Raw genomic sequence first — 23,814 nt, forward strand, 5'->3', positions numbered from 1 at the left:
GAACACAAAGGCAACAAATTTGCACGCTTCAATAGCTGTCGGTAAAATGAGTCCGCACGTCCAAATAAAATCCATACACACAGAGAGAGAAATTGACACGTTGTATAGTGTGCAGTATGCAGTACAGGGCTGCGTGGTGCTCGGAGGATGCGGTAAATAACGAGAGCGCGGCCCCGGTCCGCAGCGCGGCCAACCGGCGCCCGCCTGCACGGCGCCGGGCGCTCATTGGCCGCACCCCACGGCGCCGCCCCGCCTGCCGGTCCGCCCGGACCGTCGCGGCCGGCGCCGCTAACCGTGCCCGGCTGCCCACAATCACGGTCGCCTCAACGTCGGCCGCGCCGCGCTTCATTTTATAACACTTAAATTTATTAACAAAACTCGGTCGTGGAAAACCGTAACGTAGTCGTCTGGTTATTGCGGCGTATCTCTACAACTTTACCGTCTCCGTCGGCCCGCGGGCCGCGAACGCGTCCAAGTGGGATGGAAAATTCGAAAATTAGGTGCGATTAAGAAAATAGTGTTGCGCGTCGCAATTCGAAGCGGCGCGCTCAGTGCGGCGGGAGTCGCGCCGGCGACGTGCGCAGTGAGGACGCTCCGGCACCTCCGACATGATGACCATGGACGTGGGCATGTATGGTGAGCAGCAGGGCTGCGGCGAGTACTACCCGCCGCCCTGCCAGTACGACTGCCACGAAGGCTACTATGACCAGCAGCAGTACTATGAGCCCGCGCTGACGGCGCCGCTCGACACGCCGCCCGTCATCAGCACCGACGCCGGGCTCTGCTACACCAACCTGGACTATGGCGAGCTGCAGCACGCGTATCCCGCACCGACGCACGCTCCGCACGTGCCTCACACTCCCCACACACCACACGCAGCCCACACGCCACACATGCCCCTTGCGCACCGGGAGGAGCATAAGTTGGATGGACACTACCTAGAAAGCAAGTACAACATGCACTTCGTGGATGAGAGTGTGCAGTACAGTGCACACGCCGGGTCGCCTCTTCCTTGCGGGGACTTCGACCCCTACCAGCCCAAGGAGGAGTTCCTCGGACTGCGCGAGGGCTTTCCGCGCGACGCTGACCTGCACGCGCTGGCGCCGCACACGCACGTGCAACATGCCCAGCACGCGCAGCACGCACAGCATGCCGCGCACGCCGTGCCCACTTACAAGTGGATGCAGGTCAAGAGGAATGTACCGAAACCAACAGGTGAGTACTTTTTTAAAATGTATCATTCCTCGTATAAGAAAACGTTCATACAATAGAAGTGGAAAATGCAACATAAACCATGCAAATAGAACCCAGCGTTTAAATAGCATTGAGCCAATACATTATAGCAACCTACATTAAAAGTTTATGTAACAGAAAATTGCTATCTAACTTTTTACCCTTTTTGTTATTTGATTTTATGTAAATACCAACCTAAATTTAATTAATTCTCGTATAGGACAGTCTTTTTAATTGAGTTTTAAAAAGGTTTGAGTTCAAACTTTGTAAATTGGGCAATATTTCACAATGTTAACTGCGCATTTTTCACTGTGACAATCCCGAATGAGGAAAGATAAAACAACGTGAATTGACATTCTGAAACTCGAAACTTTTATGTTTTTTACCAAAATCTAAACTCAACAATTAAAATAAATTCAAACAATATTCCGTACTTAATAACTTGTAATTTCTCGCTGCGAACAGAAGTTGAAGTCAGGTACTCATAAAACATTAACGACCTCTTAGTCGCTAGTTAGTATGTCAATTTGTCAATTAAAATGACCCATGGCGCAGTGGCGCAGTGGCGCGATGCCGGCGGGGTATTGTGACGGACGGGGTCACGAGTTGTGATCCCGGACCCGCAGTCACATACACCTACTGTGAGACCTTTGACACCTATGCTTGTGTTTTAAAACTATAGGCACGTTTTTTTTTTCTTTAACTTATGATGTAATGGTCAAGTTACAGTATTACTATGTCGGACTTAAATTTAATGATAAGAAAGAATCAAAACAATAAGGAATCGATGTTTTACTGATCAGTTTGGTTTACTCTTTGATTTCTATTTTTTTACAATTACTTTACTAATTTAATTTAATTTTTTACTTTAGTAACATTTTAAAACAGATGTATGTAACTATATAACATACCTACATATGTGTTACTACCTATACTACGTTAGTATTTAGTAATCAGAGTGTTCAGGTGGTCAGGAAAGGTGACAGGCACGTCAACATTGACCTGCGTCTGACGTGTCTATTGAATGTATTGACCAACTGATAAATAAATTAATTCCTAGTAATATTTTAAGTTATATATGTACGTCGTATGTCTATGAGCTTTTAGTCTGCAAGTATAAAAGCAGCAGATATGAAGCAAATAATTTAGAACGTAACATAACTTAGTACCTAAAATATTTGACTCTCGTATATCTCTTTAAGAGTAAAGTACGTTTACGTGTTGTTTCTTGAGCCTTTGTCAACACAAATGCAAGGAGTTTAACCCAAAAAGTTAATTAGAAGGAAATACGCAAAGGACAGGCCTTGTCCGACCGCGCCGCCTCACGCGACCCACCGACAACGGTCTTATCCCCCGTGCGACTAAGCCCCCGTGCGACTAAGCCCCTGTGTTGGTTGTGGCTGGCACGCGACCTGAGGGTGGAGGTGTATGGAAAAAAGTTAAAACAATTCATTCAAACAAACATTTTTGTCTTAGCGGATTACGTGCGGTCGATACGGTTTTATAAGTCTTTATTTTCAAATACTCAGCCTAATCACAACAAATCTTGGCCTATGTGATCGGAGCTCTTAAAAGCAGCCTTTTTTCAATTTTTCTTTAAAGTCTCAGAACCAATTTTTATTATGAAAAACTAACTGTAAAGATATTAAATAGACACAATATATTTTATTAAAAAGAGACACTAACATAGTGATATGTTATTCGGATTTATCACTTAAATGTAAAATTTTATTAAATACCTAAAAAGCTTTTTGTATTAGATCAAACATCTATTCACCTTAAGTTTCCCATTTAAGTTCAAAATCGTACCACAAATGCCTGTACGTCAAAACACAAACAGGTCTGTAATAAACTGGTTTCAATACCAACATATTGGACTGGTACTGACTTAGCCACGACACTATTTACTTATTTACAATAAAACCCAGCCGTTTCGGTAAAGTTAAGTCACGATGACAAAGCAACGATCAATGTGTTAAGTCTGCCAAGATGACAAGCCACAGCGTGACAAATTGCCAATTAATTAAGTTTACTCCTTATCTAGGAAAATGACACGCACTTTCTAGCAATGTAAGCTTCCTCTAAACCAAATGAAATAAAGCAAATTTATTAATAATAAAGTAGTTGTCACGGTAAAATTGTCTTAACAGGATCAATAACTATAGTTGGGCCAATTTAATATGTCACATTTGCTGCTTCATCAAAATCCAACAACGTAACCTTGTAACGGCGGGCTTAAAATATTTTTTTTGAAGTTGGAACGACACAAAATCTTTATTTTTCTTTATTATAATAAGGCATTATCGAAAGTCGTTACAATGTTGTTTCAATAAATCCTTTTTCTTTTTATGCTCTAAAAAAGTTGAAAAATAAATTTTAAAAAATGTAGATTTTTCATAATAACTAAATTCTATTCCCATAATAAGTTTGAAGTCCGTGTCGATTCGATTTTTTAAGCAGGTTACTTTAATATGAAGCTAAATTAGCCCAACCATAGTCGAAATTATAGATTATCTTTTGTCAATTAATCTCGCTTCATAAAACAATTTTATTTGCGTTTTAAATCAAACAATTTGTAACTGAGCATAAAGTGAAGGATTGGAGAAAATTACTAACGCTAATGCTTCCGTCCGAAACTGACGCGGGTACCTTCTAAAGTGGGGTCAATATGCTAATATTAACTAGTCCGTTACATATTTCGATCGCTTTGACAACTAACATCGGCTCAAGTTGTGGTTATAAAAAAGACATAGGGATCTGTAGGTAGGTATATGTATTTTGAACATTTCTTTTATTAGTTAAAGAAATGATATGAATAATAACTTACTCATACGCTTACGTCAATGCTCAAAAGCTCTTTTACAAGTATTCGCAAAGTATACGTTGTTCAACTAGAATTTCTTCGAAAGCGATCGACCTTTAGAGGTCAAGCGAGCCGTGTCCTCTACGCTCCGGTGATAAGGAATTATATTAGACGTCATGATAAAACGCAAAGTGAATATATTCGTGAATCATTTTGCAAACGTCGGACGAGCGCGCGTAGCAAGCGCGGGCCACACACGACCCGTCAAACTCCATCGATGTTATCTATTGTGGTGTGCCTCCACAATGCCATCTCGCGGACCTGAGATGCCCGCAAACGCTTATCTGTCGCTCACAAACCGATCTCCACTCAAATATTGACGTTAGACTGAACGCAAATATGACAGCTATAGATCCTGTCGCGCCGCAAATTTAAATTGGCACTACCGATATCTCACGATGTCATTCCACACGAGATCCAACCGTCCCGTAGCCTGTATTCTTTGCATACATTCTCGTGTTCTAAATACGATCTAAATGTAATAGAAATAAAGTTGAAATTTGACAGCTCAAATTTTCTATATTTTCAATATTCCTTTTCTGTGCAGTCAACAAAATTAGATTGTATCGATTTTATTCAACAATCGATGTATCAAGATCGGTGTATCACGGATTACTAAAAATGTCGAGGGGATTTTCGTATTGTTCGCATGTCTCTTTTGCCAAAAAGGACATAATATCTGCTACCTTATGCCAAGATGCAATCAAATTTAACTTCTACAGATCACTTTGAATTTAAAATTCTTAGATTTCTTACAAATTTTGTAGATTTCAGGGCAACTTAGATTTATTTTTATCAAGGAAGTGTTGGTAATGGTCGACATTTTAATATGGAATGGTGAATTAGAATAATGGTAGGGTTTTAGTGTTCTTAGTGGCCAGAGTGGCTAATTCGCGAGCTTGGCCATTACAGTCGCGCGGTGTGGCCGCTTCTAATGGCAAGCGCCTGCAAGTCACCTGCATTAGCCGGCGTGTGCCCTATGGTACAAGTCACACGATTTTACATTATTTTTAACCTTTACTCTCTATACTACGAATATTAATATCTTTTGTACAAGTTGAGTAGTTTCATGACCTCCTTATTTAACGATTAAAATAATATTTTTTTTAAGATCTCTATTTTGATTCAATCATCTCATGAAAAAGTACTAATACTTTCTTTTACTTTTAACCATTTTCTAAGTTGGATATGTATGAAGAAATAAATTAATCCAATAATATATTAATATGAAGATACCAAGGATTAAATTGTTTGTAATCGGTCAGTATGTGACTTGTACCACGCAACAAGCTAGGCCCAGCGCTCCGCTAGCGAATGGCGCCCCCTATCAACGAGACATCTAGCACGCAACGCATAGGGCTGTCACCTGTCACCTGGCACTTTTCTATGGTATAATATAGATTGTAATAGAAAAAGTATAATCCCGTAAAAATTTTTTACCTAAAAAATATATAAAAAGTATACAATTTAAGAGAAAAAGTATATAAAATTTCTCAAAGTTCTTAAAATTGATTTCAACCCGTTACAGTGAATACGAGAAAAGACAGAACTTCTCTCTACATAGCAAGTTAACTTGATAAATTATATTTTATTTACAATTATATTATTTTAAATCCTTGTACACAATTGGAGACGGATTTAATATCAAATATTTCGGTTCAATTGTTCGCATTATCAAATGATAACGTAGTTAATAGTCGAGGGCGTAGGTACAGCCCTGGGCGACCCTCACGCCCTCGCTCGGCCGGTAATGACCCACCACTTGCCCCATATCAATAATATTATTAGCGATTGTAGTGCCCTGACTTACAATGCCCAACTTGTAGATACTTGCTTAAATGTTGTACCTTATAACTTAACCAAAGTTATAACAAAAATCAATCGCCATTTTAAACACTAGTTATTACCCTACAGCATATTTTGTTAACCTTTTAAACCTTTTCATCAAATATAACTAAGTAAAATTAAACCCACTTACACTAAGTGGGTTTAATTTTCTGGTTGGTTCAATTTATTGGGTGGTTTTATAATTGGGTGGTTTAATTTTATTTCAAACTCGATTGACTGTACGGTTACGACACCAAAATCCCTGTACAAAACATATCGTCATCCCTGTCATCTATGTATATAAAAGAAAGTCGTGTTAGTTACACTATTTATAACTCAAGATCGGTCGAACTGATTTAGCTGAAAATTGGTGGGCAGGTAGCTTAGAACCAGGAAACGGACATTGGATAATTTTTACCCCGTTTTCTATTTTTTATTCCGCGCGGACGGAGTCGCGGGTTTAAGCTAGTCTTTAATAAAACAGAGATAACAATATGTTTTAAATGGAGATTTTTTTCTCAAAAACAAACGGTTTATATTTAAAATCTTAAACCATAATTCAAGCATATAGATGTACCAGATTACAGGTCATTATAATACTCGTATCACATCACTAATGTAGTCGCGGACGTTTAACATTTAACCCACACGGTTGTACTGATAGGAACGCATTCCGGTAGCCCCATTGTCTACCTGATTATGATATACCAGACGTGGGAGGCTCATCACGATGGTATATTAATATTTTTGAATAAAACATTAATAAACAAACTTTATAGGGTTCTGCATATTTTGATATAAAAAAAAATCAACTTATGAAGGTTTTTACAATAAGTAAAATGCTTGAAGCACATATATTGAAACATTGACCTCATTTATTTAGCAAAAGCCTTTTCCTTATTTTGAACCCACTTGAGTGGCGGAAAATAATAATGTCGGAACTTTGTTCCAATATTAAAAATTTTATTATTATTATTTTATTTTATCTATAGGTAATTTATCTTAATGTAGCTTTATTTTTTTAACTTGGCAGTAAGAGGGTAAGGTTTCCTGCCATATTTAGTAAAACTTAATAACGGCTTATTAAAAAGGCGTGCTATGTGTTTATTTTGTAAAACGTTTGGGGAACCGTAATATGTACCCTGTAGCAACTTTCGATGAATTAGCCTATCACAGGATTACGCCTTACATTCTATTATCTGTTTTTAGTTACTACATGTTTGGGAAGTATCGAGTGAATCGGTCGTTGACTTTATTTGAAATATGTTTAAGGAAACATACTTTATATTTATCAGTTTTGGTGAGCTTTTATGGATAACCACCATAATATTTAAATTATAGTTATTTAATTATAAGATAAGAAAAAAATTACAAAAATAATTTAACAATAAAAATTAGTGACAATGAGTCAATTAGCTAAAGAAGTGTCGTAAACAAGAAATTGAATTGAATTGAAACAAATAGAAAAGAAATTAATCCTTTAGCAATAATTAGTTGATTTTTTTAGAAACCTATACGTATTTTACGCGAAGTAGTTATTCTCCCCGAATGAAGTAGCTAGATCCCGCAACAACAATATTTGTTGGGTGCACGAATTGGCCGAGTCGACCGGTTCAATACCACGACCACACAGAAGACAGGCGTGAAGTGGAAGCAATTCCGCGTTTCGTCTGATGAGTTTGGTACCGGAGGCCTAATTTTAGTCCTTTTTCCCTTCCCACCCTTTTCTTATTAGGAAAGGATGGGAAGGGGAAGTGAATTTGGCGGAAGAGGGGACGCACAGGAAAGAGAAATATCCTCTTTCTGTGCGTCCCCTTCTCCGTTGATTAAAGGTAGGCAACGCATCTCCATTCGTGGATGTCTATGGGCAACGGTCGCCTCGCTATTGCGGCGAATCCAGGTGGCCGTTTGCTCGTTTGTCTCCTTATGATATAAAAAAAAATAGTATACCAAGTAATAAATTAAAGTAAAAATACTAGCTGTCGCCTGCGCTCCGTCCGCGCGGAATCAGAAAATAATAATAAGTAGCCTATGAGTTCTTCCCGACTATGTTCTACATCTGTGACTAATTCTATTAAGATCTGTAACACTTCTGGAGATACCTTAAAACAAATGATGATGACTTTAACTATAGTTTGTATTTTTTTAACAGTAGGGTATAGGAATATCGCTAAAATGATTTAAATGTAAAGTCCTATCTAAATTTTACTTGCGTCATTCGGATTAAAAGTTTCATGATTTCGACACGAAACGCTTATCGGGCGATTATCGCAAATTGGACAGGTCGCTCCGCGGCGATTAGGCGCACTATCGCCACATCGCCGTATCGCCGTATCGGCATATCGCCAGTTGTTGCCACTTCACAAATCACTCCTGCTATCTTATCTCGAGCGTGTATTTGGGAGGGACATCGGATTTTTATTACAGGAAATTGTCAATAACAATGTTAATTGTGTTCCAACTCATTGAATTCATATTTAATTAGAATTAATTTAATGATACATCTACCAGAAGCCTTGATCGACACGAAAAAAATTAAAGGAAGTGCACTAAAATAATAAAATTAAAAATGTTGTACTATAACAAAAACAAATATTTGTTACTTCTAAGATTGTGGCAATCTAATATATAAAATTCTCTTGTCACAGTTTTCGTTGCCATACTCCTCCGAAACGGCCTGACCGATTCTCATGAAATTTTGTGAGCATATTCAGTAGGTCTGAGAATCGGCCAACATTTATTTTTCATTTTTTTAACTGCGCGCGGACGGAGTCGCGGGCGACAGCTAGTTCTTTATAAATTATTGTAGTGATCGCATAGAAAAAGATTTCTTATTATTAAAAAAATATATATTTTTTTAAATGTTGTAATTGTATGTTATATCTCTGATTAGCATATCTAAAATTCGGACAATTTGGAGTTGCTCATATTAATCTTAAAATTTATTTTCCTTTGTCAACAAATGGCACACGTTACTCGTAACAATCACAATGCTTGAACGATTGATTTGAGCAGCAAACCTCAGCTTATCGGCAGGAAGATTTATGACGAGACAGGAGATATCTGCCGGAAGATTTATGACGGGGCTGAAATTTTACAAATGTAAATACACGGCCGCCAAATACAAGATTAAGGTAGATAAAATCTTAGAAGCAAATACACACTTATTGTTCCGTGATAACAATACTAGTATTCATTGTAAACTCCATAACCTCCATCAAATCAAACTCCCCTTGACATCCTTTCCTCATAATGAAAGGTTGAGAAGAGAAAGGGGACTAAAATTACACACGAACACTCGTCATATCAAAACGTGGAGTTACTCCCAGTACTCGTACAATTCAATTACTGTAGGTATGATGTTTTCTTATAAATTATAAACTGTCTTTACACATTGTTATTAAATGTAATTTTATTTTAATATTTTACTGAGCTTACGTCAATGTCTGCAATGAATTAACGGTGGTCAGGAAAAACTTGTAGACAGACGTGTATCAACGTTTTGGCGACATTAAATCCTTATCAAACTATTTGTATTTGGTTTGATAAGAACGTAATAGGATTTTTCCTATACAAGTCGATTATTTTTCTTCCCGGTTGCCAAACGGTAAAGGAAGTTAGGGTTTAAAGACTTAAAGTTAAGTCTCTTAATGACAATTTCTTGTGACTTTGACCTATGAATTATATAATACAACTATTTGCATATTTTGTAACATTTTGGACTCACTGTAGGCATTTATTTTCTTTAATTGAAGTGTTTTTTAGGTTACTCGTAACTATTGTACTTGTAGAAAAAACAATGATAGGTATTGATGACACAGAAGCGTATTCAGTAGTAACAAATGATTTAAACGGACAATCGGATCAACAACAATGAACATGTAAATAACAGTAAATAAAACGGACAATGCGACCGTAATATAGATGTCAGTTTGACATTTGGTGGGCGGCCATGTTGGATACGGCACAGCTGCAGGGCCGAGGTCATCGATTAGCCGGCGCGCGATCGATCACCGCGGACGCGGCCACTATCAGGCGCGCTTTAATAATTTATTATATTTGTAGTGGGGCTTCCGGAGCACAGAGTCCTACACTCAATGTCAACACTCAATAAATCAATTAGGCGAACGCAACGTCTCTGTTGCCAGATAACTGCGTCGCCGTGAGAAGTGATCCGTTGCGTTGCGCGTTCTTCACATCTTATAACTTTTTTTTTGGTACCGGAGGAAATCTTCGAAAGATACCCTGTTGTCTGGGGGGAAAGCCATGGTTATGTGGGAGTTTGACCCACCAAAACTCCCTCCGTGGCTAGCCTCGAGCGCAATCGAAGGGGGTTCAGGGATATCTGATATTTTATTATTATAACCACGTTTCGCGCGTGCAAAATATTTTCAGATAATTTAATTGAATGGAATTTCCTTTTAAAAGATTACATCAAGTTTTATATCCAACCATTCATATTGTTTGAATCAGATCAGAAGTGCCTACAAACTTAGCGATATCTTGCAGATTTACAGAGAAACGTGACAGATAATGCATCGATAAGACGAGACATGTACTTGTTTGTAACCAGTAGTTAGTCGCGCAACACCGGATTACCGGATTCAATTCAATTCATTATAAAGACAACATACGGTCTAACTCACTAACAGTCACTCAGCGAAAAGTTACTTAGAAGTATGGATAGGGATAGCGATTTTTTGAATAAAAAATCAATAGCATTGCCTGCTCTTAAATGACTGCAACCCAAAAACATTCTGCATGAAACCATGCAATTGAGTTACGCCAACTTTACTTAGTGTAAATGGTAAATTAAATCGGGAAATTTCCTATCACGAACAGCCGAGTTGTGGAACTATCTGTCCTCTGCGGTATTACCAAACCAGTTTGACTTAGGTTTCTTCCAGCAAACATTTCTCTTTCTCAAAGACGGGTAACGCTTTTGCAATTCCTCTGGTGTTGCGGCAGTCCGAGTGCGTCGATGATCACTTCGGTGTTCCCGTCACTCGTTTGCCCCCATCGCCTATATAATAAAAAGCCATGTACAAGGCATATTTCTCAAATTTTGTTTTGTTTTCAACTACGCTTTTCATTTTGAGCTGTATAAAGAGCCACGCAAGCTTTCTTCTGCTAAATGGCATAAGTAATAACAAGATAAGATGATGAAAATCTTAGTAAAACATGTAGAATAAAATGAAAAATATATATTAAAGATCTATCAAAAAAATAAAATATTTAATCTCTATCTCAGTCGCGGAAATGAGATTTATATTTCCCAATCTACGAGTACTATATCTGTGTATAGTTTCATATCAATTTCTAATCATTATGTCACTTAACTTAACTAATAACATGTACAATTAATCTTTGACAGAATGTAAATGGATCCACTACAGCAGAAAAACTAAAACATATTTCAGTAAATCCTAATATAGTTTATCAATGTTGTTACCTACATAATACATGTTATCTTAACTATACCTACAATCTGAATATTATATAAATTCGTCTCAACTTGGAGCAGCTGGACATTATCTGACCTTGTGGAGTACTGCTGACTCTGTAGCGTTAGTGTTTACTTCATGGTACGATAATAATTTAAAATTAAACACGGAGAAAAAATATCGAACGTAAAGTTAACTTGTTAAGCTGAATGTTAAAATACCGGGAAACCTACATCAAGGTATTTATTCCCATGTGAATATTAACAACCTACAACTTATTATTTAAAACAATAATTTAATAATAGCAGTCGCCCACTATTCCTTCCGCGCAGAATTAGAAAAAACTTAATTAAACTTGGTATTAAATACTAATGTTGCTATATTTTTGTTTTTAAAAAAAAACCAGGAAGAATAAATTTTGTGATATGTGTTGTAAATAAATTTCATAAGTTTTATAATATGTCATAATAATAGATAAATCATATAAATAATGTGTTTGTAACAATTTCAAAATATGCACATTATATGATTGATGTGAATGTAAATTGAAGTTTCTAAAGTAAAGACGAAATCTATATTTACGTGTTTGGAAAATGTCATTTCTGAGTTGTGTTTTAAAAATATTATCAACCATTTCATATACCAGATTACGTCAGATGATTTTAAAATAAAGCGATATGAGTTTTATCAATATTTACAAATATTATAAAACTGGCTGTCGCCTGCGACTCCATCCGCGCGGCATTAAAAAAGAAACCTTTATAAGCAGCCTGTGTTCCTCCAGACTATGTTCTACAGCCGTGCCAAATTTTATCAAGTTCCGTTGAGCCGTTCTCGAGATACATCCAGATCCATTCATCCACAAGTCTAAACATTCACATTTATAATATTAGTAAATATGTAAAATACAAATTCTATTTCTAAATATTATAAAGACTATTCTAAGATTGTAGAATGCTATCTCTACGGAGTTCCGTGTTTGACACTACAAATAGAGTAGAGATCGCGTCTGTCATATTTCATAGAAATTCCGGATACAAAACATATGCTAATTAACAATCGTTGTTCTACTATTTTGCTTAACAAAAACTTATTTAAGGGTTATACACGTAATGAAATTAGAAATGCAATTATCGTGTTGCCTGGATCATTTCTTTATATGTTTATTATAAGCACTAAAAAAGACTATAAGCGAAAAACCTTCAAGTGTTTTACTCAGTTATAATAAGTAACGTTTCAAATCTTGTAACTTTACGATAAAAAAGATTTGTGTTATGTAATAAAGGTGATAATAAATTCAATGAAAAATAAATTTTCAAATATTCAACTCATCTGACGTAAGATTCACGTAATAATTTACAATGCGATGCACATGATGACAGTGCAAAAATAGTTGTTTTGTTTAATAAAATCTTCAATCTTGTTAACAAAGCTTCTTAGGTTTTAATACGGATTTATAGTATTGTTTTTAGTACTCGATGTAATTAGTACTCGCACATATCTTACAGGTATATTATATTATTCCGCCCTTAACAAAAGGCGTTTTACATAATTTCGGCGTTATATAAAATGGCTTTGGCAAAATGATAACTCTTTCAATTGTCGTTTTATGTTTTTAATAGCTTTATAATATATTGAAATTGTTGTTAAATAATTTATTATACATAAAATTCCATCTCGGACAAAACAAGAAGTATTATCATGTTTGTTGTCGAACTTCGAAAAATTTTCCTTCGTCACACTAAAAAAACAGTAAGCGATTGTTGAGCGGTGTGAAGTGACGCTGTGCGACCGTCGCGGCGCTATCGTCGTGTCGAAACACTATCATGAAATCACTGGCGACTGATAACGTACAGATTGTTGATAGCGTATCAGCGCGTCACATCCGTCGCCGTACACGTGCGCCTGCGCCGGCGCATATTACACTAGTCTACATATAGTATATTTAAAAATAGTAGTTTAACGTACATAAAAGTGGTATACGCCAGTAACAACAACGTCAGTTGCAAAAATTGGCCCGCTCTCTCGGTGAAATACCATGACCACTCAGATGACAGGCGTGAAGTGGAAGCAATTCCGCGTTTCGTTTGACGAGTGTGGTGCCGAAGGCCTAATTTAAGGTATCTTTCCCTTCCCACCCTTTTCTTATAAAGATAGGATGGGAAGAGTCAGTGGAACACATAAGAAAGGGAAATATTCTCTTTATGTGCGTCCTTCTTTGATTAAATGTAGGCAACGTATCAGAAATTGCGGATGTCTATGAGCAGCGGTCGCTTCGCTATTTCGGTGAATCAGAGGGCTACTTGTTCGTGCCACCATATACTATTAGAAATTAATCTTTAGCCGAGTAATTAGTCTTTAAATGTGCACTAGAAACAAAGTCCAGATTAGGAATATTCATGGTACTATTTCCACTGATTATTGAGGTGCTGAGATCCAGTTAGATGTGGATTATAATTTATATTTTTAGTTTATAGTTGTTCTGTCCTTTACTTCACTTGTATTAAATAAAACAGCACGGAAAGTATCTACAAATCTAAAGAAAAGCAATTCTCATAGAACATTATTTCAATCAGTAAAACGAGATCGGGGCCTAATCTGGAAATGTCTTTACCATGTGAGAAGGAAAACCTAGTTGTGTAATATAGTTGGTAGGGCGAGGGGCGGCCACCCCGCACCCCCGGCTCCGGAGGCGTCGCCGGCGATTGATCGCCTCCCCCGGGACGTGTTCCCGTCCATCCCAGTTTTATTCTTCACCCTATTATTTCTATTACTGTTTATTTTCGCATTTTGATTTCTTTCCGGCATAGTTGGGGATATTTTAGCTACTTACAGTTTTATCTACGCTGTTGTTAATTCACGCAACAGTAGTATTATAATTGCTTTAAACTGCAGGGAAAGCGAAATAACCAAATATGAAGAAGTTCTTGAAGTTTTAGTGACAACACGCGTATTGGTACTTAAAAGATTTAATGTGACAAACTCTAATACGAATGGATTTTGCTGTAAAGTTAACTTAAAACTAACTGCATCACAACATAGAATAGGTAAAAACTGTAAAGAACTATTTATTTTAAGTATAAATTCTATGCTTCATAGTAGATTTTTTTCCTTACCTCATATCCGACTAACTTTCCTACTTTTACTTTCCAAATTAGCCAAGCAGCATCTCATATGCTTTATTTCTTCTGTCGTTTCTATTTTCTACTGTCTTCTCATAAAATAATAATTATACCGTAACTAATTTAACAATTTATATCGTATTTTATGAGTGAAGTTGAACAAAGTAATTGAAACATTAGCGTAGGTATTGTGAGTGCGGACTCGGCGTGCATTGTAACTTTCATAAATCTTAGCGTTATAATCTTATACAAAATTAATGTCCGCTCGCAAATTTCGTACGAAACGCTGCGCAACACAATTCTAGGCATCAACGGCTCGTAAAGGGATGTACTCCTCGGGTTTCCTTCAACGAATCCACCTATGCTTTGTTTATATCCAAAGTTGAAATTAACTAAGCAGTAGCATGTCAATTGAATGAAACATGGCAAGATATTTAACTTTTTTAGAAATTCCGTGAAAATTGTAAGTTCGTCAATTGCCACAAGAGTGAAGTGATGATGTAGGTGTAGTTAGAAATATTATGAAGTTATCGACTTATGGACCCAAAGTGTATTAAATCTATAGTTAGAGATTTGAATTGGACGTGGTACTAATACATAAATTTGCAGCTAACCACAAGCCGTCATAATGATTGAATCTTCTAATACCTCTGAATGTGTAAGCGGCGTGCGCACAATTACAGAGCAATTAGCGATTCAACATTTAACATAGCAATTGATACGTGAAGCAGTTAAACATCTAAACAGTAATTATTACGAACGAGTGTCAGTTCATATCCCGAACGACACTCGTGAACAATTTATATCGGATTATATTTGTACGAGTATTTAGGTGCCAGATGCCTAATTTTAATCCATGTTCTCTTCCCACCCTTTTCTTATAAGGAAATGATGCTAAGGGAAATTTGATTTTGCGGAGGATGGGACGTATAGGAAGGGGAAATATCCTCTTTCTTATATTAAAAGTATGCTATGCATCTGCAATTGCTGATGTCTATGGGCAGCGTTCGCTTCGGTATTTAGGCGAATTCAGGTGGCCACTTGCTCATTTACCACTTTATAATATAAAAAATAAAAAATTATGACAGATCTCATTGTCCATATCATCGTCGCCTTTGACTCTACTTTTCTACTGTCTTAAGTGCTAACTGTTGTAATTATTGTCTATGTTTATGAAGTTGGTTTTTCTTTTTTCTTTCAGCATTTGCTATTAGGTATTTTGAATTGTAGAAAAAGGTTTCGGTATCTTATTTGGTGTTCAAAATTGCGACTAATCAGAAGACCATACAGAAGTATAAATATTTTTCATTATAGATAGACCATTCCTAATAATTATATACTCATTGTAATGCAAAGCATCAGAGCAGAGGGGTGCAAATTACTCTGCAAATGTTTCCCGAAGTCCTGAATTATAATTTGGCGCAAAATAATCTCTGGACGTTATTTTTGTATACTTACTGTCTATATTTCCATATTAATTAAAAATAACAAATACAATGTACACTATTATCTTACTAATAGGTATTATAAATGCGAATGTTTAGATGGATGGATGGATGTTTGTTTGAAAGTATCTCCGGAACGGCTTAACGGATCTTGATGAAATTTATCACTGATGTAGAGCATAGTCTGGAAGAACACATAGACTATTAATTAAGTTTTTTTTTTTAATTCCGCGCGGACGGAGTCGCAGGCGACATCTAGTTTGTAATAAGTCAAAACTTAATAACGAAAAGTGTATACATTTTTAAAATACTCCTGTCGTTCCATATATCAGTGAACGGGTCATAAACTAGAAAATATTGGCTGTAACTAACTTAAATAATATTTGCAAAACTTTCACTGGATTCAATTGGTACAGTTTCGAAGCGTGCACGCTTTAGCACTTTTCCTACATTACTCGTACAATAATCCAAAAAATTACCAAACCTTCATACAATGGACTTGCAACACTACCCATACATACATGTATGAGTTCTCTCAGAGAATTATTAATAACATCATCGGCGCGCATTACGTCGCGACAGCCAGTGACGGATCACGTGCCCGCCCCGCACCGCTACCGCCGCCCGCAACCCTCAAGCTTGCCAAAAAATATTCAGCATTTATTTATTTAGGGGTTGCATGGGAAAGTTGATAAATACGTCATCGACTACATTGCTTAGTCGAATTAGTAATTATTTTAAGGGAAATAATTCAATCGGAATAATAATGTCTTTACGTGGTAAGCGTAGAATTGATTCCCTAGCGGTTAATAACAGTTAATTTTGATAAAAAATATGTAATTACTTAAGTAAATACATAACTATAAAACCGTTTATATACATGACTATTTTATTCAAAGGAATAGTAACTAGATTGTTTTTTTTTAAATGTTATCTTGGAAGGAAAAAACGTTATCGGAACAAATAATAATAGGCGCCAAATGTACATACAGTAAGGGCCCGAGTCCGTTATTAGTATTTTGTCAATATCAGAGCATGTTTGATAGGAAGGTAATTTGGTAATTTGTAGCCGGGAGCTACTATCGGCTAGTATCACCGTCAGTAGTCGCGGATTAAAGGATTTAGTATATATTGCTAACGTGTTTGTCCTGCATTCCAATTACTGCGATATCGACAACTCTATTGTAACGCAGTTTTATTAAAAAAAAGGGAATATATTTTTGGCCGATAGCCACTACACTAAAAAACTAGTCTGAAAATTTGCAAATGGTTTTGATGGATGTTAATCTTAAATGCATAAATGAGTCCTTTCCTTTGGTTTTGTAAACCTTTTTAAAATTTCCTTGATACAATAAATTCTTACGCCAAATAAAAAAATGATTAAACTAAATTAGTGTATAAATAAAAAGAGTTTAATAATTGTTAACTAGACCAAATGACAGGATACTTGTATGAAATTGAAATTTTTGACAAGTTCAATGTATTTTTCTTACCAAAATGAACCACAAAATGTTCATCATATCGTGTAGTGTCCACTTTAATTCCACAAAGACGACGACATTAATTTAATATTCAATTTTTTCTATTAACATAAATACAAAAGAGGCAAGTGATACATCATACCTGTCCGCCGTCACTCGTAATTTCCTACCGATTCTATTGCATATTCAAGTTTCACCTACGATACAATCGCTGTTCCTGTCATCTCTTCACGCCAAATTGAAATGTTCAGCTGCCCTTGTATACTTTTTATGTAACCAACACCCATTTTTCGGTAAAGAATTTGAGCAAACATGGCCGCTTTACAAAAACGAACGCATCTGCTGCATTGTCCAATTTTCGACCAATCGCATCGTCTCCCGCGCCCCTAGCTGTCACTCAATGACAGACATCCGAATTTACTGCATACTAAACTTCGCCTCCGACTGCGCTTGTCATTCTAAATACTTTTATTTATTGTTATTATAGGAATCCAGACATCAAATAAACAAACAACAAAGTTGTAGCAACTCTTTACTCCTCTCGTTTTCAAAGTCAAAGTTACTTGACCAGTAGACTTTTCATATTATACCAATGCTTAGGGACTTCCTTAGTGATCATTAAAAGTGCAAAATTAATCATTCTAAGCTTTGGACTATTACCGTAATCATTCCAAAACGATTTTTCAAAAACAAACAAATCGACAGACAGCTGTTTCATACGTTTGAAATTATCCCGACATTCGTTAACCGGGAACATCAATTTTGTTATCTGTGGTCATTGCGAGCTGTCAGTAGGGCGTTGACGTACGAGTAGCGGACAGTTCACTGGCAGACAATATGAATTGATTGAATTATACATAATATTAAGCGGACGGAAAATGTGTCGGATGGTAAACGGTCAAAGACATATATGGATTGCCACCCGCATCGAACATAAAAGGGTAAAGTTAAAAGTTGGAAATGGCGTAATTTAGACCATTAATTGCCATATTAAATACGTTTATTACGATGGTAATGTAAATATGCAATTACAATTAATCTATTATTTATTATTTGAGTATTATAAATATAGCGGGAACACTAACTCGGTTTTATGAGTTGCGTTACACTCATTAATTTTATAAGCTTTTAAGTGTTAACATTTTTTTAATAAAACGCAAAAAAAATTATACGTCGTAAAAAGACATATTTCTTTTATAACTAACTCAATAAAAAACCTAACCTCGTATTAGAAACTGTCTGCAACTTGTGTCTTCAAAGGAATAAAAAAATAAAATAGGCTGTTATTATATTAATTTATTTAACCTAGTCTAAACGTGCCATTAATACCAGTTCAATTTTTATCAATAATATCTAAAATATGTTCAAATAATCAACTGTCTATAAACAAAACCCGTAGACTCGTTGAACCATCTCTAAACAAAAAATCTAACAGTTCGCTTACGCAAGCGAGTGGAACCTAACACCGAGCGGTCCGGGTAGAGATTGGTAAACTGGTAAAAGCCGAAAACGCCAGTCGCTGCTCCGCAAACATTTGCGCCGGGTAATGGATTAGCCGTGTCGCGGCCTTCTACTGTTACAGCCGGCGCGCGCAAACACTGCGCAAACTGCGCCAACACTACGCCAAAACTGAGCCAACTTTGAAATTACATTGGATATTGCGTAATAAACGTGATGTAAATTTCTCAATTCTACACCAAGGAAGTGTTCTAACTCCGAGGAGTTATTTGTAACCTTAAACTTGACACATATTGTTGTTTCGATTTTTTCAAAGAAGACGAAAGGGATGACAAAATTTATGCAACATAAGTGCCACTGCAGTCATCTGAACCGTAGTAAGAAGAAATTTTTAACATTAATTTTAAATAACTGTACCACTTATCAATATTAATATAGTCATTGAACAGACAAATTAATTTATCTTAGAAATATTTTTTTTAATATTTAATCGAAGTGTGCTGTAACTAAGTGTGTTTACAAATATTTGTAGTTACTATTGAAGTTACCAACATTGCCCAATGACGGCGCATCGAATTTAAATTACGCATTAAAGTTTTTTTAAGTTAAAATACAATATTCGTGAGTTAATTTACTAAAATTTGTAGTTGTTTTTAGTAACATTATGCGACAGATGCCTAAAAATAGTTATGCAATGTCAAACACTTAAGTTTACTGACAAGATAAACTACGCACACAAGAACAGCTTCCGTGAACCTTGCTTATAATATTTTCAGACGTACGAAATATTCTAGATTAAAACAAACATAGGAAAAAAACCTGACTAAAGTTAAACAAAATCATGCTTTAGTTGTTCCAGCTTTGTGAGAAAATTATAAAGTGATAGAAAGAAGTGTTATATTAATTTTTAGAATTGACAAAAATTATAGTTTTGTCTGAAATGTTATTAATTTTAAAAATTTTCTTAAAATTTTGTTCAACCAAAAATGGTGTCTACTATGAATACACACTTCAAGTACAAATACTAACCTAATTTATAGGAATATTCCTATTAGCTATTAAAACATTCGGTATGTTTTTTTTTTCAATGATTTCTAAATTTGTCTAATTATATTCAAATAAAACGTGACGTGATAGCTTCCAAAGAAAATCACAACATAAAAAAAATCATTGCGCTAATTCTGATTGCTAAAGCCTTAATAAAACCAACATTTCCTCACACAATATTAGGTAAATAAATAAAACAAAATTTAACTAGAATTTACGATTAGTTAACAATCACTCGAAATTTCCAGAATTTGATGTGTGTTTTTAAATTAAACAAGGAAACAAACGCCACAAAACTTTGTTGTCAAAAGCTATAAAATTTGTCTTTGGTCTTGCGTAAGGATAATATTGAATTTTGTCAGAAGTCACGTATGGGCATGATATTATTTGTTTTATCAGTATTTGTGCACATTACTGGTTTATAACAAATAACTGAACTTTGCATAGAAAACAAAGAAAATCATACTAATATTATAAATGCGAATGTTTAGAAGGATGGATGGATGTTTATTAGAAGGTATCTCCAGAACAGATGAACGGATCTTGATGAAATTTGGCATAGATGTAGAATATAGTTTGCAAGAACTCATAGAGTACAAATTAAGTTTTTTTTTTTGATTCCGCGCGAACGGAGGCGCGGATGAAAGCTGGTAAGTTACATTTTAAGCAGCCTTTACTGTAAAGAAATAAAATCCTATGTAGATCACCTGACAGGTCACTACAACCGTATGAAAAAATAATTATTCCATTTTCAAATAAAGAATAAATATGCACTGGCCAGTTTTAAACGATCAAATAAAACGGTTAAGAGTCATTTGTATTCCGCGTCATCCAGCATCAAACAAACGCGCATGTTCGCTTGCGAGCTTGCGCGTCTGTTTGTATTTACGCAAGCAGACCGGTCTCTGCCAGGTGCCCACACCGCTGCGCCGCCGCCGCTGGTCGCAATAGTGTAAACATTTTAGCTGGAACACAAACAATAAGTGAACGATGCCGACAAATTAAACACGCAAGTTTAACCCTTTCTCGTCCAAAACGGCAAAAGTTAATTTGACAATGTCTGCAAATACCACACAGAATTCCCTATATATGTGGTTCATATATCATATCACTGTTTATACTTTCCACAAAGGACTTATTAATACATAATTACTAGCTGTCGCCCGCGACTCCGTCTGCGCGCAGTTAAATAAAACTTAATAGGGGTAGGAAAACTAGATACGAGTAGTAGCCGATTCTCAGACCTACTGAATACGCATATAAAATTTGGTAAAAATCGGTCAAGACGTTTCGGAGGGGTACGGTAACTAACATTGTGACATGGAAATTTTATATATAAGATTTAAGGGATTTCTCTGTAGTTTCCCCATTTTTATAGAAACAGTATGGAACTGTATTGAGCCTTTAGTTTTATGTTATCTAGGTTTTGAATAGAGAATTGTTAAAGATGTTTGAACAGCGAAAATCCATAGCAAGAATGCAAATTTGCTTTTGTAGCTTAACCCTTATCATATTGCGGAAAACTTTTGAAACCAAAACCTTTCCGCATCTTAGAAAGTGATATGATAAAGAAGGCGATTGAAGCGCTTCCAAGAAACGGTTTTTAAATTTTCAATTAGATCATGTTTAATTATTTGTTTTGCAACGTAGACCGACTGTCGTTTTTATTTGTTTTATACGTTTCACGGGGATTTGTGATATTGTGTGGACATATGTCGTGCTTTCAACACCATCCCCCGGCCCAATTAGTTGCAGGACAGTCGGACATGACACGGACGGAAGGGTTGCAACTACGATTACTTTATTAATACTGTTTTTGTAACACGCGTAGGTACACGATCCGATGGGTTAGACAGATTTACTTTATTAAATGGATTTTATCCGACCGCGACCATACCTTCTAATTATACCAAGCTTTCTAATTAATAAAACATCTAATTATTAATATTATTTTTGAAACATTATATCAACCAGTTTAAACACCATCCTAACATTATCCGAAGGTGGTGATGATTGTGTTTATTTGACCAACATAATCCGGACTAAACATAAAAATTTTACACCATAAAAATAAGCTGTTTTGATGTCATTTGTGGTATGTATCATGTCATTTGTATGTATTTTTATGATTAGGTATAAATTGCATGAAATATTATAAAAATCAAATAATTTTAAAGCAAATAAAGATTAGATTTGAAATTACTGATAAGTGATAGATAGAGATCTCTGGTAGCCGGATTTACTACGTCTGTTGTGTAAAGTGTTATCAAAATCTAATCAATTAATATTTTTCATATGTAATCCCAGATACAATGAGAAATCTTTGTTTTGTTTCCGATCGAAGTCTGATACAACAATCGCACAATTATTGTTTCCTTTTTTTTAAAGTTTTAAATTTTTCTTCATCGGCTAACATGCGGCCAGTAATTTGCTTTAAGTAGTTGCACCACGGGTTACATAAAAAAAATAACAATAATTACAGATTACATAAACACTCAATGCTTAATCTCGTTGTTTTACTTAAAAAATAAAAACCGATGGAAATACAAACAGAGATTTGAAACTTGACTGACAACTTTAAATAAAATAGCACAGTCGTAGAGTTTTACAAACGGTCCAGTTGATAGCCGTCTCTGAGTACAATACCTGTTTACTTATCTCCCATAATAAACGTCAGAACTTCACGTGCGTGTGCTGGCCGCGCTGCGGGAAGCCGCGCCATTGAAATATCTTTTATCTCTCGTTTTGTGCGCACCACAAAAAATTGACACCTGTCACAAGTTGACATTAGACCGGCTCCTATGGACAGCGCAGTTTACGAAGATTATCCTCGCAATGAGGCTTTTGTGTAAACAGACCTGTTCCGGACAAATATTGTATTATTCGGCAAGTTAACCACAATGCTACGTTAAACTCATGTTTTTTCTTACACCACATAACACATTGTACTTGTGAATGTTTTTATTCATTTACTAACCAACAGGCAGGCTATTGATTTAACTATAATAGTCTAGAGAAAAGTTTATGATAAAACTTATACATTGTTTTAAACTTTAAACTGAAACTAGTTGTAACCACGAAATTAAAAAGTTAAATAACTAGAGTAATCATTACTTGGCACTAACTTTAAAAGTTTTAACAGCTGACTAAGGTAAAACAGTTACAACAAACGCTTAAAAAAAATTTCACCCACACAAATTTCTTTACAAAAAAATATTTCTTCTTTCCAGTTCCAAAACTGATGATACCACCGACCGAGTTCACGAGCCAAGGTGTGATGGGCAGTCCGCAGGACGGCATGCGGACCCCCACGGGAGGCCAGATGCTTGCCAACCCCTTGCTCAACCTGAACAACACCGGCCGCACCAATTTCACCAATAAACAACTCACGGAGCTCGAAAAAGAGTTCCACTTCAACAAGTACCTCACGAGAGCGAGGAGGATAGAGATAGCCTCCGCGCTGCAGCTAAACGAGACGCAAGTTAAGATATGGTTCCAGAACAGACGGATGAAACAGAAGAAGAGGATCAAAGAGGGGCTTATCGTGGCCCCTGAGGCGAGCCCCGCGACCTCGCAGCCCCCAGTGCATAACACCCTCGGCTCCAGTGAAAACAGTCGGGAATCCAGTTAAAGTTAATTTAAATGTAGTCGTAAATTATTTAAAGACTATTGACATAAAAGTTTATACAAATAGTGTATTTCCTTCTTTCACTTCTTTTCGAAGTGAAGTTAAATACTGTACGAGCAAGGAATATAAACAAAAAAACACAGATTTTAAAATGTGTCAAAGTTATTTGTATATAATTGATTGATATAATTATTTATAGCTCAAATAATTATAAGAAATCCAAATAATTTGTTTTTTTAACCACAATCGTAACGAAGTTACTTGAG

General features: G+C 36.0%; 1 protein-coding gene across 1 annotated transcript; it reads left to right on the forward strand.

Annotated features, from left to right (window-relative positions):
* Window positions 1–303: 303 nt before the first annotated feature.
* Window positions 304–23,684, forward strand: LOC106711749 (homeobox protein Hox-A1). The gene is made up of 2 exons (XM_014504150.2): window positions 304–1,215; window positions 23,151–23,684. The coding sequence occupies exons 1-2, from the start codon at window positions 609–611 to the stop codon at window positions 23,549–23,551; spliced, it is 1,008 nt and encodes a 335-aa protein (XP_014359636.2). The 5' UTR covers window positions 304–608; the 3' UTR covers window positions 23,552–23,684.
* The last annotated feature ends 130 nt before the right edge of the window (window positions 23,685–23,814 follow it).

Source organism: Papilio machaon, chromosome 9, assembly GCF_912999745.1.
Source record: "Papilio machaon chromosome 9, ilPapMach1.1, whole genome shotgun sequence".
Classification (NCBI taxonomy): Eukaryota; Metazoa; Arthropoda; class Insecta; order Lepidoptera; family Papilionidae; genus Papilio; species Papilio machaon.

Coding starts and splice junctions, on each gene's coding strand:
- LOC106711749 (XM_014504150.2), top strand. CDS start 609: ATGATGACCATGGACGTGGGCATGTATGGTGAGCAGCAGGGCTGCGGC. Junction 1,216..23,150: donor GAATGTACCGAAACCAACAG/GTGAGTACTTTT, acceptor TCTTCTTTCCAG/TTCCAAAACTGATGATACCA.